The following is a 13,937-nucleotide window of genomic DNA, read 5'->3' on the forward strand; positions in this document are numbered from 1 at the left end:
TCAAAGGATCATGGGGCGCCCAACGAGGCTCCAAAGAAACATGGGCCTGGCAGAAAATTGGCTAAACAACAGAGAGAAGAAAGTGCCCAGAAAGACATAGCAATGGGCTCTCAGACTCCAATAGAATCCTTTATTCTTGGGCATTCAGATAAAGAAAACAACAACAAGGGCAAAGAGAGGTGAGCACCTCTCCATGTAACCAGTAAATCATGATGAATATACTATCCTGGAACAACACGAGATTAGGGCACCCCTCCAAGATAGCAGCCCTCAAGGATTTAATCCAAAGCGAAAAACCCGAAATCGTTCTTATCCAAGAAACAAAGCAAGATCAATCAGAAATTAATAGAGTCATCAACCAGCAAAAGCGTTACAGTGGATGCGCAAGCGAAGCAAGAGGAGCCTCAGGAGGCATTTTAACAATGTGGGATAGTAATAAATGGAATTGTAACTCCACCAGAATACACCAGAATTGGATCCGTGTTAATCTAGAAAGTAAGACAGGTGGAGCAGCGGTCGTAATCTACAATGTATACGCTCCGAATCAGTATAGAGAGAAAGAGGTATGCTGGAACACTTTGGAGGCTAGTATAGAAGAGGAGCGGGACAACAATCTCATTATTGCAGGGGATTTAAATTTGGTTTTGCATGCAAACGAGAAAAGAGGGGGACATTTCAACCCGGATCCTTTCAGAAATCGTCTTGAGAGTATAATGGAGGAGCAAGACCTTGTAGATATCAGGCCCAAGAATAGAAGATATACCTGGAGCAACAGAAGAATAGGAGTTGGCAATATTATGGAGCGCCTTGACAGGTTCCTCATAAGTGTAACGTATCTGTCCACTTTCACTACAGGCCAGTCAAATATCCTTAATGTCTCCGCCTCTGATCATTATCCAATAACGCTCACTTTGAATAGTCAATGTCGGCTAGGACCTCTCCCCTTCAAATTTTGTTCCATATGGAATCGTATCTCTGCAGCAAATGACGTGGTGCGGCAGGCTTGGATACAACATGTGGAAGGCTCCCCAACCTATATCTGGGAAACTAAATTAAAAAGAGTAAGACAGGCTCTAAAAACTTGGGCAAAGAACAACTACCAAGAGCCTGAGCTGAGCAAAAAGAAAATAAAGCAAGAGCTGGAGGAAGTGCAGCGAAATATTGAAGCCTTTGGGCTGTCTCAGCAAGCCAAAGAGAGTGAAATAAAATTATACTCTCAGCTGAGACAAACCACAAACGACGAAGAAACCAAATGGAGATTGAAGTCAAGACAGCTCTGGCTCCAGGAGGGAGACAAAAATACTTCTTTCTTTCATAAGCAAGCTACGGTTCGAAAGGCTAGAAACATAGTGAGCACAATTAAGGACAGTGAAGGGTACAGCTACAATACTCAGGAAGCCATAAAGGAAGCAGCCACCGCTCATTTCAAGAACCTTCTGACTGAGGATAAAGGAGAGGAAGACTACTCAAGTTTATTACAACATCTACCCAAAGGAGTTACCCAAGAAATGAAAAGCAACCTCAAGAAAGAAGTAGAAGAAGAAGAAATCCAGAAAGCGATCTGGAGTCTTCACCCAGATAAAGCTCCAGGACCTGACGGGTTTCCAATTAGCTTTTACAGAGAACATTGGCAACTGATCAAAAAGGACCTCATCAAGATGATACGCTGGGTTTTAAAGAAAGGCAAAATGGGGGGATTCACCAACTCTACCTATCTAGCCCTAATCCCGAAAGAGAATAGACCTTCCACCTTTTCTAGATTTCGGCCAATATCTCTATGTAACTCAGCATACAAAATAATCACAAAAATTCTGTCATCTAGGCTCAAGCCCCATCTTCAATTTTTGATCTCAGAAAACCAAGGAGGTTTCCTTCCCAATAGGCACATCTCCGACTCTATCCTTCTTGTGCAAGAGGCTATCCACTCAAGCATAAGCAGAAAGGAGAAAGGATTTGTTCTAAAGTTGGACCTTGCCAATGCTTTTGACAGGGTAAGGCATTCCTTTCTTTTTGCTGTCCTTCACAAAATGGGTTTTAACTCCTCCTTCATCACAATGATTAAAGCATGTATTTCAGAACCCTGGATCTCTCCTTTGATCAATGGGAGACCGTGTGCTGCCTTCCAATCCTCTAGAGGTCTTAGACAAGGCTGCCCCTTGTCTCCTTACTTGTTTATTCTCATGGCCGAGTCCCTTAACCAAATCTTGGACTTCAATAGGAGAATAGGGCTAATCACAGGCATCAAATTTGAGCAAGGAACAAATAACATCAACCACTCCCAATTTGCAAACAATACCCTTCTGATAGGAGGAGCGTCCACCACGATAGCAAGGCGCTTTAAAAAGATATTAGATCAATTCATGGAATACTCAGGGGGGAAGATCAACCAGCAAAAAAGTTGCATATATGGTTGGAACACTTCAACTCACACCATCCATAGCATTGCAAATATATTAGAAGTCTCCTACAAGCTTGTCTGGAGCCATTTCACCTACCTAGGGATGCCAGTAAGTATGGGACCGCTGAAAGCTGACACATGGAATGAAATTCTTGACAAAATAAAGAGAAAAATCCAACAATGGGGCACCATGTGGTTGAACCCAGCAGGACGGCTTGTACTTCTCAAATCAGGTTTGGCCTCTCTTCCCATTTATCGTTTTTCTTTATGCCAAGCTCCTGCTGTTTTCCATCTTAAAATGGAAAGAGCTCTCAGACATTTTCTTTGGCAAGGAGGGAAAACGGAAAAAAGAAAATTCAACCTTGTCAGCTGGAAGAATGTCATCCAGTCTCAGGAAAAGGGAGGGTTAGGAATAAGATCTCCAAAATTGCTGAACTTAGCTCTTGGAGCTAAAATAATATGGAGAATGATCACAGGACCTGCAGCTTGGTGGAAGAGAGTTTTAGAGGCAAAATACTTGAACAGCTCGAGGCAACAGCTTCTGGAAACCAATACTCCCAACAGAGATAGCACAAAAATTTGGCAACTCTGCAAGAAAGTCATACCCTTCATGTCTCAAAACATCTCAAAAGTCCCAGGAGGGGGCAGTAGCATCAATTTCTCTACAGACAGAATTCTTGGACAGCATCCTATTGGTTCAAAAATGGAGGCTACCCCTGCCATAAACTGGCTAAATGGAAAAGGAATACGGTACTTAGCTCAAATATCACATTGGGACAACCACTCCCAAGCATGGGTAGGTTGGAAATTTCCGGATTACCCCAGGGAGCTAGAAACCAGTCTTGCTGCCTTAAAGAACCTCCTCCATAGTAAAGCTCCGATTCAAAAAGGCAAGCAAGATGGTTATCGTTGGGACCCAAGAGGAACTCAATATACGGCTAAAGCAGGGCACCAACATCTATGTGATAACACCTTCCCACAGGATATCTGGAATCAATGGAAACTTGTTTGGAGAGCAGAAGCACCCCCCAAAGTCAAATTCTTCATCTGGCTGCTCCTGAAGGGGAAAATATTAACAACAGAGAATCTAAAGAAAAGAGGTATAATGGGACCATCCAGATGCCCGAATTGCTGCAGGTCAGAGGAAACCATTCAACACTTGTTCATAGATTTCCCGGTTGTAGATGAATGCTCAAGAAAGTCGGCCTCAATCGGGGGTGCTCCATGGGAGCCTCAGGCAACCATTGCAGACACAATTCATAAATGGAGGAAAAATTGCCCATGGAAAGGAAAAGGCAGTAAATTGATGCAAAGGATATGGAATGCCATTCCCCTAACTCTCCTATGGAGAATCTGGTTGGCTCGAAATAGAAGGGTGTTCCAGGAGAAAGGCTTTAACAACAGAGCTATGTGTCTCAAGGCACAGAACTTAGCGGTGGAGACAATCACAGTCCACACCAAAGGTAAGATAGAGATTACTAATTACAGTATAGAAGAGAGGAACTTGATAAGTTATGTCCAAGAGAACATAACTAGTGCTCAGGAATTAAGCCAAGGAAAGACTCAAAGGAAAGAAATAAACAGGGCCTGGAAGCTGAGGTTAAAGGAAACGGAATTTGCAAGCTGGTTGAGAAACTGTAATAAGTTTTACCTATTCTTTGACGGCGCTTCTAAACTAAATCCGGGTCAAGACGGTGAAGGGGGACTTATATGCAATGCTAACGGCGAAAACATACTTCAGTTCGAATGGGGACTGGGGGAAATGTCCAACAACAGGGCAGAAGGGCTAGCATTGTTCCAGGGCCTCACTCAGCTGATTAAGTTAGGAATAAGGAAGGTTATAGTGTTCGGGGACTCAGCAATTATCATTAGACTCATGGCGCAGAGGCTGAGCACGCCGAACATCCTTCTGCAGCAGATAAACTACAGGAACCAGATTCTTCGAGCCTCAATGGAAGAAATCACTTTTTACCACATCCTCTGTGGACTGAATAAGGAGGCTAATAAGTGCGCCAACAGGGCATGCGAGCGCCCCAAAGGAATTCTGAGCTGTAACAACAAATCCTCCTTACAACCGTTACCATGATCATTCCGCATCTAGTCAGCAGCAGGTGTACCGTGGATACTAGAATCTATGACAGCCGACAAACAATCAACTCAGTTGGCAGAACAGGTATGGTAGGCAAGATTTTGTTCAGAAGCAAGATTGGGAGATCTACTCAGAGTATAGGAACCAAGCGAAGCGCAGGTGAAAATTGTCCTCGCAGGCAGACCACATGTGCAATTTAGGTTAAGTCTTTGACCATGAACTGGAGCATTGGGAGATGTAATTGGACCCTTTCCCACTCCTCAAGCCTGAAGACAGTTTCTATATATAGATTAAGCTACATGAACCTCCAACACATTGAGAACGACTGTGTTCACGAGCAGACGAGCAATCCCGCTTCCGCCAGTCTTCATATAGTTCGTGGGAGCCAACAAAAGCACAGCAACTCTGCGCGCGCTGTGGAAGCAGTTTGCAACAAGCAGAGAGATCCGAGCCCCTGTGTTAAAGAAGAAAATAGAGCAGGCAAGAACCATTCAGCGTTAATGGATCGCCCGGAAGACTGCTTTCATTGCAGAGATCTTCAGGCTGAATTTGAGGAACTGCGAGCTCAGCAGCGGGCCATGGAGGATCAAGTGCGAAGTCTGGAGGCAAGACTGGAAGACCAATACCGAATCCTTAATGAGAAATATCGGGCTGAGATAAACCTATTCCTTCACAGGGTCAGCTCCTTACATGAGCAATTCAACAATCTGGCCAATAGATGTAGCCATGCTGAAGAATCGCTCACTGTCCTCAAATTCATGATGGACAAGCATTTCAAAGATACTCCATCCTCTTCCAGCGCTAAACAGAATGAGCCTGATCCTAATCCAGAAGCGTCTACTGCAAGGAAGATCAGTCACATAGAGATAGATTAATTATGTTATGTAGTTGTAAATTTTGGTGTCTGCAGTTTGTCCGGATCTACAGTAATTTAAGAAGCCTCAGAGGCAAGAATACTAAAACAAGGATCAAGGAAAATAACTTTTTTGTAATTCCTTGGAACCAGAATGCTCATGAAGCTCTATATGTATGGCAAACAACCTTCTCTTTTTTTCAGATCAATATATAGCACCCAAACTTTGTCTAAAAAAAAAATTGACATTCCCTTCTGCCAGCTCATTTGGGCATTGTTTCATTGGGTTTTCGAATCTGTGGTCAGTTTTCAATCTATCACATATTGTTGTTTACTAAACAGTGGAGACCTTTTTCTCTTACCACACTTCATCCATTTTTCTTTGGTGAGAACTTTGTGCAGCTCCATATGGTCGAACCAGGAAGTAACAACGCTTATATATATATATATATATATATATATATATATATATATATATATATATATATATACATATATATATATATATATATATATATATATATATACCTATATATATATACCTTTGTTATCATATCTTTGTATTATTAATTTAACAATTTGGTTTTCCTCTTAGAGTTACAAGTTTCACAAAGAGCTTTCCATAATGACACTGATACCCTCCTTGGTCTTTGTCTTTGGCTAGAATATTTTGTTAGTTGGTTTGTTGTTTGTTTAAACTTGTTGCAAGTGTGTTTACTTTGTCCCTTTCCTCTCCAAGTAATTTTCATCGTTTTATTTTATTTTTCTTAAATACGATGTCTTTTGGTTTATCAACAAGCAAGGGCTTAATTCTTTCTTCTTTTTTTTCTTTTTTTTTTTCCTTTTTTTTTTTTACGCATTTTCAATACAGAGATATGGAGTTTCTTCTGGCCTTCTTTCGATAGGGTTTCGTTCTTGGTGTTGAGAAACCAAGTGCTAGATAGTTTAATGCTTGATTACTCTTTCTTGATAATTACTTGTGAATGTTAGTTGTTTTCTTATTAATTTTATGTTCTCTTGAACAAACAATTATATAAAAATTCAAACCATAAAGATCACAAAGAGACAAAGAACACCAGAAATTAGGCTCCAAGCCGGGGCAAAACCCCACAAGGGGGAAAACCCAACAATTCTTCTCTTATAGAATCATATCAAAATGAGATATCCAATACCCAAGACCAAGACCAAAACATTGCCACAAATATCCAAGTCAACCCTCCTCCAAGTCTCCTCTCATCAAGTCAAAGTCAACAAAACTCAACACGGGTCAAACTCTTCGAAATTTGGTCAAACCACAGAAAAATTCGGTCTTGCAATATAGGCCAAATTTCAATCTTGTAATAGCCTTAGAAAACTTCGCACGTGTGGGTAGAATTAGGGCAAAAAACTCATATTTTCTCTCTCCTTTGACCTCGGTTAGCTTGTCTTCTTGTTTTGCACAAAAATCGATGAGATTTGATGAGTGCATGAATGATCTCCCAAGAGGTTGAGTTGACTTGTATATATAGTTGTCCAAGAGGGTCGAATAGCTACCACATAGGTTGAATTGTTCAAGGAGGTCCGACTTGGTCTTGTGTTTACTCTTTGACTCAAAATAATTTTTTATTTTATTTTATTACAAAAGTCCAAATGGGATTTTGACTCAAATACATTTCTTTTTTACTCATACTAAACTCTTTTTGCCTCTTTTGACTCTAAAAGCATGAAGAACACGCTTTGACTAGAAATAAAGAAATGAATATAATAAATATGTCAATGTTAAAAATTATATTTTATTACGTTATGAAGACCAACACTAGTTACATTTTCAACACTCCCCCTCAACTAGGGAGGTATTCATAATGACACAATGTGATACTCTCAAGTTGAAATGTTCATATAAGAAAGGAGCCATGTTTATAAGCATCAATGATGATTATGTCATGATAGCCAACATCATCAAACTACCAAGGCCTTGACAAGTAAGCTCTATCTCTCCACTAGATCAGAGCACAATGCCGGGAGGAATAAATTTGGACACCACCACCTCTTTGAGGCACACACCCTACCTAGGTGTTCGCCGAGGTATGTCCTCACAGGACCATTTCCTAATCCACTATCACAATATATGACATAAGGAAATGTCAGTCCCTAAGATTATTCTTATCTTAGATTAATGTACTTGACTTGCGACAGTTAGTCCTGGTCACAGTACAAATCTTCAAAGAATATTGATCTGAGATGCTTATCCAAACCACCATTCTCCCTACCTTTGTTCATGCACTAGGATTACGACTGTTACTATTGGCTATAGTACATGAAACATGGAGAATACAGTGTCCACCCTCACTCCCTTTCAACCAAGGAGGAGATATCCACAAGCCCAAGCTTGTCTGGCAAATACTGAATCTTCCTATTGTAGTGCCCTACTCTAGCTGACTGACCTTGATATGACGTTAACATTGATTTGGCCTTTTAAGGCTCACACATTATTCTTTGAGGACCTCGGGTTGAGGATCCAGACACATGAATCTACTATTAGTGGATGTGATGGTTATGTTTGTTTCCTAGTTGATGATATGATGATGACAACTGTGATGGATGTGTTTATTTCCTAGTCGATGTTATGATGATGATAACTTTGATAGATATGTATGTTTTCTATTGATGTTATGATGATGATAGCGTTGACGGATATGTATGTTTTCTATTAATGTTATGATGATGATAGTTGTGATGGACGTGTTCATGATGTTGGCTACTTACATTAGTTTGGTTTGTGATGAACAATGATGTGGATGACTGTGTCATGTTGATGATGTTATTATGACAATGACTAACATTGTGAAACTTTGTTACTGATGATTTTCGAGAATGACAGGAAACCACCAGATGTACTCGCATGTAATGAGTCGACAACATTTAGTTTGATGGAAATGAATATTTTGTCTTTGAAATTTCTAAAGTTGAATTTGAATCTTGTTATAAATTCTAATGACATGTTAGTGGTTGTAGGCACAAGTTAGTTGCTTGGCCAAATGACTCACACATGGGTGATGAGGTTATACAAATGGATGAAACTACATGGTAGGGGTGAGACAATGTCCCTGATTTCACCCGCTAGCACTCCCGTTGTGAGTTGGGCGGGAAGGGTTGGGAAATCTTTGCCTTGAAGATCATGATGTCGTGGGGGTAGGTGCTAAATTGGGTCACTCACGAGAAATTACTGGGGACTCACATCAAGGTGGATTCCTTGATCCCCGACACCATTAGTCTCACTATATCATGCAACATAAGAGATGATAGCAGTCTTCGTCATTGCACCTATATTTTCCCCTCGCAGCCACTTAATGCTTCAAGGGAAAGTGATGTGGCACCCTTGGAACTTCAAGGGAAGTTATTGAAGGGCGCGACCAACTTAGCACCCTTGGCACCAAGAAGAAACTATCAAGTGTGGCACCCTTGGAACTTCAAAAGGAAGTTTTTGAAGGGCGCGACCAACTTGGCACCCTTGGCATTAAAAAAAAGAAACTACTAAATATAAACAGGATATGAAAATCTTACCAATTCACATCATGTGGTAAATGAGGTTACAACCAAGGCAATTAAATCAAGAATAAAACTTGGGTAAAGGGAGAATATGTGGCACCCTTGGAACTTCAAAGGAAGTTCTTGAAGGGCGTGACCAACTTAGCACCCTTGGCATCAAGAAGAAATTGCCAGGTGTGGCACCCTTGGAACTTCAAAAGGAAGTTTTTGAAGGGCGCGACCAACTTGGCACCCTTGGCATTAAAAAAAAGAAACTACTAAATATAAACAAGATATGAATATCCTACCATTTCACATCATGTGGTAAATGAGGTTAGAACCAAGGCAATTAAATCAAGAATAAAACTTGGGTAAATGGAGAATAGGAAGAAATAAAAGTATTGTGTCATGAGAACTCTATCCCTCCCATGTTGGAAAATATTAGGTAGAAATTGTACATAATTATTTTAAATAGGTAAAAAGGGGTAAGAGGACATGGAGTTAATTATAAAGACTAATCCTAAAATAGTTAAACTTCATTAAGAGAAGAGTTTGGTGAATTAAAATTAGAGAAAATTAGAGAACCTGCATGTGGCAAGAGGCAAACTAAGAATACCCATCTAAGAGGCAAATTTAGTTAAATTAGGAGGTAGTTAGGGTACCAAATCTCAGACTTATCAATTTACTTTAGTAAGGAACACAAATTAAGGAGTAGAAATGGGGGATTAAGAGATAACTAGGAGAAGAAATAGGGAGTCCTGTTGGGGTGAGGAAAAATATTATTTTTGAATTAAAATTTAAGTAAATAATTTTGGAGAGCCTTGGTGAGAGGGTGACACATGGATGGGTGAATAATCAAACTTTTGTATTAATAAAAATAATTAACCATGCATGAATTTCTAAGTGTCACCTACGAATCATCCTATAAAAGAAGGGGCAAGCCATGGGAGAAGGACTTTTTGCACCTTATTGTTGGATGGATGGGATTATGTCATTGTGAGTGGCCACGAGTTATAGTTGAGTTTGGTGAGGTAGAGGACTTAGAGAGGGGAATATTGAGCCAATGAGTGCGCGCCTCCATCAGCTAGCACACTTCCTCCATTGTACAACTCCATTGTTGCTCGAGGGTCTGTGGGGAAGAAGAGTACCCAAGGAGTGGACTGGGAGATCAACTTGTGGGTCACTACATTTGGTCAAAGCACATCAACATTCACACTTGGAGGCGGAAACAATAAGGGAGTGCAAGTAGCAGCAAGGCCAAGATCAAATCTCCTCTTTGGGTGAACGGTACTTGTGGTATTTATGATGTTTTCTTATATGATTTTGTTGTGCCTATAGTTAATAGAATGTAAAACAGATGATATGTGGAATGTATTTTAATTCATGGATGTTCGATGTGAATACTTTCATATCTCTGGGTTTCCAATGTTTATCTGCTTATGGTTGTATTCCTAATTTATCTACATTGTTTAAAAGAAAGAAATAGTACAGGGGTGGTCCCTACACTTGCTAGGAGTGGACATTGTTAATATGTTTGTTATATGTTCGTCAGTGGAGATGTATTGTAGCTTCATGACTCCATCCTGCACCATGCTTTGAATGTATTGATACTTGATATTATTGTGTTTCATCCTCGCATGGAAAATTGGGTTATTTGTCAGCTTTATACAACTTTGATTGTCACAACATATGATGGTTGAATCTAAAGATCCTTCAAACAAATCATCAAGCAACTTATGGAGCCAAACTACTTCATGACTAACTTTATTGGTTTCCATTTATTCAACTTCAATAATACTCAATGTAATTGAGTCTTGTTTTATGCTCATCCATGAAACCATAGTAGATCCCAAACAAAAACAACCACATGTAGTACTTTTTCCATCTACATCACTGCATGCCCAATTTGAATCTGTATAGCCCAAAAACTAAATCTCATTCCTTGCAATGTATCTTAAGCAATGATGTATGGTCCCACAGAGATATCTTAAGATGTGTTTTGTTGTTATCCAATGGTCATGTTTTGGATCCATCTAAAACTGGATAAGGGTATTTACTGCAAAACATATATCTGGTCCGGTTTTCACGAGACACATAAGAGAACCAATCAGTTATTGATAAGATGTTGGATCAACAAAACTTGAGTCCAAACTCCTTAGCTTCTTCAAATTGGTGATCATGGGTGTTGTCGTTGGTTTACTATCCATGATCCCTAATTTTTATAGAATCTTGATCACATATTTTCCTTGACCAAGATAAATCTCACCATATAACTGCCAAACTTCAAGTCCTAGATAATAGTGCATTGGTCCAATATCTTTCATATCAAATTCAACTGCAAGTTCCTTTTTGCATTGACGAATACAATGCTTCACGCCTGTTATCAGTAAGTCATCCACATAAAGTAATATGATCACAGACTCATTCTTTACTACCTTGATGTAAAGGTTCAAATTTGCAGTACTTTTGACGAAACCAAGTCTTATTAGATATCATCCCTTAGTCTTATTAGATTTGCAGTACTTTTGAGTCAATGGGAGTCTTGACTCAAAAACAAAATCCCTTGTTCATGTAACCCATGAAGCAAGTCAATAAAATTATTTTATTTTTCTTATTTACATCTCATTGCATAAAATCATATTTGCATGTCATTATGAAGACTAAACCTAGTTACACTTTTCAACACTCCCTCTTAACTAGGGAGGTATTCATTTGTATAACATCATATCAACCAACATTGTTACATAGCAAGGCCTTGACTAACAACTCCATCTCTACACAATATTTGAGCTCAATGATGGCGAGACCAATGAGTTATAGACACCCTCGTCATTCTGTCTCTCAGAACATACCCCACCTGGGTTCTCTTAAGATATGTTCCATAAGGACTATTATTATCTTGGACTCCCTAGTCCTCAAAGACTATTGGTTCTCCATGACTACTCTTTCATGGGATGCCCTATCTCATCCCTAAAGAGTATCGAAAGCCAAATGATTACATAATCCTCCATTCTGTCTTCCCAGGTGAAGATCAAAACAACATGTCTATCTATCCTTTTCAAACTAGGAGGACATATTCCAATAAAGGAATGTACTCATTCCTATCACAAAGGAATGTACCTAAGCTCCCTTCTTAGGAATTTCCAAGTTTCTTCCAAGTAAGAAACTTCTTTTCAAGCTCCCTCTCAACTAGGGACCTACCACAACTCCTCATGTGGAGATCCTAAAACAACCAACTGCTCGAAGAGCTCCTTACTTTGATATCATGATTTTTTTCTTCGTCAAGGAGTCTTATTCTTATGGGGACTTCTACATAGGACATATATCATTTATCATTTTTATCCATGAGTTAGTCATTTCCTCAACTCATCAGAAAGTGATCCATTAGATTTTTCATCTGGCTTTGCTTCATGTCATTCTGCTTCCATGCCATAGTTTCGAAAGGACATTACATCCTTCTATATGGCTCACTTGGAATTCCACAGATTTCCCTTTGGAAATCCTACGTAATCCCATCAAGACATTAGTTCAAAAATAATAGATGAACACCTTAAATAAAAATTACTTTTGTGATGATCTTTCACCATGAAATAATCCTGTAGGTATCAACATCCTACATGCATATTGACACATCCCCCATTGATATCCATTGTTAAGGGTCTGTTTCCTTTTTTGACTTCCATCGGAGTCTTCACATCTTTCTGGGAGATCTTCTAGTCAAATCTTCTTGGACTTCAGATGTTGAATGCCTTCTACTTTCATTGCATATTATCACGATCTCTTCTTATCTTTTCACACTTCATTCCCAAGAGATTCCAATCAAAGTTTCTTAATTGTAGTCAGCTTCCTTATGATTCATATGAGAACATATTATCTTGATTTCATCTAGTGTGATTTATGCTTTTTTGTAATCTTTCGGAGGAGGAGATCCTTTCTTCTCTTGATCATATTTTCCAAGATGAAAATAGTGATCCACATTATCTGCAACCATATGACATGACTTTCATAATATCTTATGTAAGCATACATACCTCATTTTTCCTTTCGGTCATCAAGATTTCCTATAGCAGTTTCATTTGAATGAAGGAATTTCATCCTTTAGCCATGCTTTCTTGTTATGTCATCATACCATCATTCCTTGAATCCCATGAGTTGGAATTCCTGATGAAACATTTGCTTCCTTTCTAGATCGGTGAATCCTTTGATGAGGATTCCATTAGAGAGACTTGAGGATCTTTCATATCCTCACCCGACAGATGTTTCCTTATTGACCATGATGATCCCAGTCGATGATGACCTCTGCTTCCTTTTTATAGGTATCAATGAGGTTTCCTAAGAGCTTCCTATTCTTTGTAATGAGTAACATTTGTACCAGACATACTTTCTACTTCCCATGTCGCAGGCTCTTATTTCTAAGTGATCTAGGTGGATATTGGTGGCCACCCACCTATTCCACTTGGACCCCCACCATTGTTTCTTTCAGTTTTTCAGTTTCCTTATTTGTAGCACAATTTACTATTTTTGGCAATTTTTCGGGTCCTGAAATTTTGTAGCCATTTTGAGGCCCTAAACGATGTTTTCTGGGAAAACTGGGACCAACATGGTTTATTGACCAATGTTGGTCATTCAAAAGTTGTAGTCCTCGGATAGATCTTTCTAACGAGGTATTGTGTGCGTCAAACAAAGATCGTATGCCAAAGTTACAACCCCGAGAAGTTGATGTACCAATTTACCCAAATGGGGCCCATAGTTTGGCGCTTCATCTCCTAGGGTTAGGTTTTTGGATGTTTAGGGTTTTCAGTTGTTTCTCAATAATAAATAGGCCTTTGAGCCTCATTGTAACATAGTTCAAAGGCATGTGGCCGCCACATCTTTTCTTAGAGATAAATTACCATCACCCAAGCTAATTACCATCACCCAAGCTAGTCTTATTTCCATTCTGTTTGTAAGCATATTTCAATATTTGATATTAATATTTCTATTGCATCTTGGTATTTATGATTATATCTGTAATTTTTTGCGTTCATGTTTAAACCCGGATCAGTGGTATCAGAGCGGTCTGCTCTTTCTTTGTTTTTCTTTGCATGTCC

General features: G+C 39.3%; 1 protein-coding gene across 1 annotated transcript; it reads left to right on the forward strand.

Moving 5' to 3' along the window:
• Nucleotides 1-422: 422 nt before the first annotated feature.
• LOC149184467 (uncharacterized) lies at nucleotides 423-1,995 on the forward strand. Its single transcript, XM_089415344.1, has 2 exons — nucleotides 423-1,683; nucleotides 1,991-1,995. Exons 1-2 carry the CDS (start codon nucleotides 423-425, stop codon nucleotides 1,993-1,995), a joined length of 1,266 nt encoding a protein of 421 aa, XP_089271470.1.
• Nucleotides 1,996-13,937: the final 11,942 nt, after the last annotated feature.

Source organism: Pinus tabuliformis, chromosome 3_2, assembly GCF_031772625.1.
Source record: "Pinus tabuliformis cultivar Carrire ecotype Pingquan chromosome 3_2, CPIR1, whole genome shotgun sequence".
NCBI classification, from domain to species: domain Eukaryota; kingdom Viridiplantae; phylum Streptophyta; class Pinopsida; order Pinales; family Pinaceae; genus Pinus; species Pinus tabuliformis.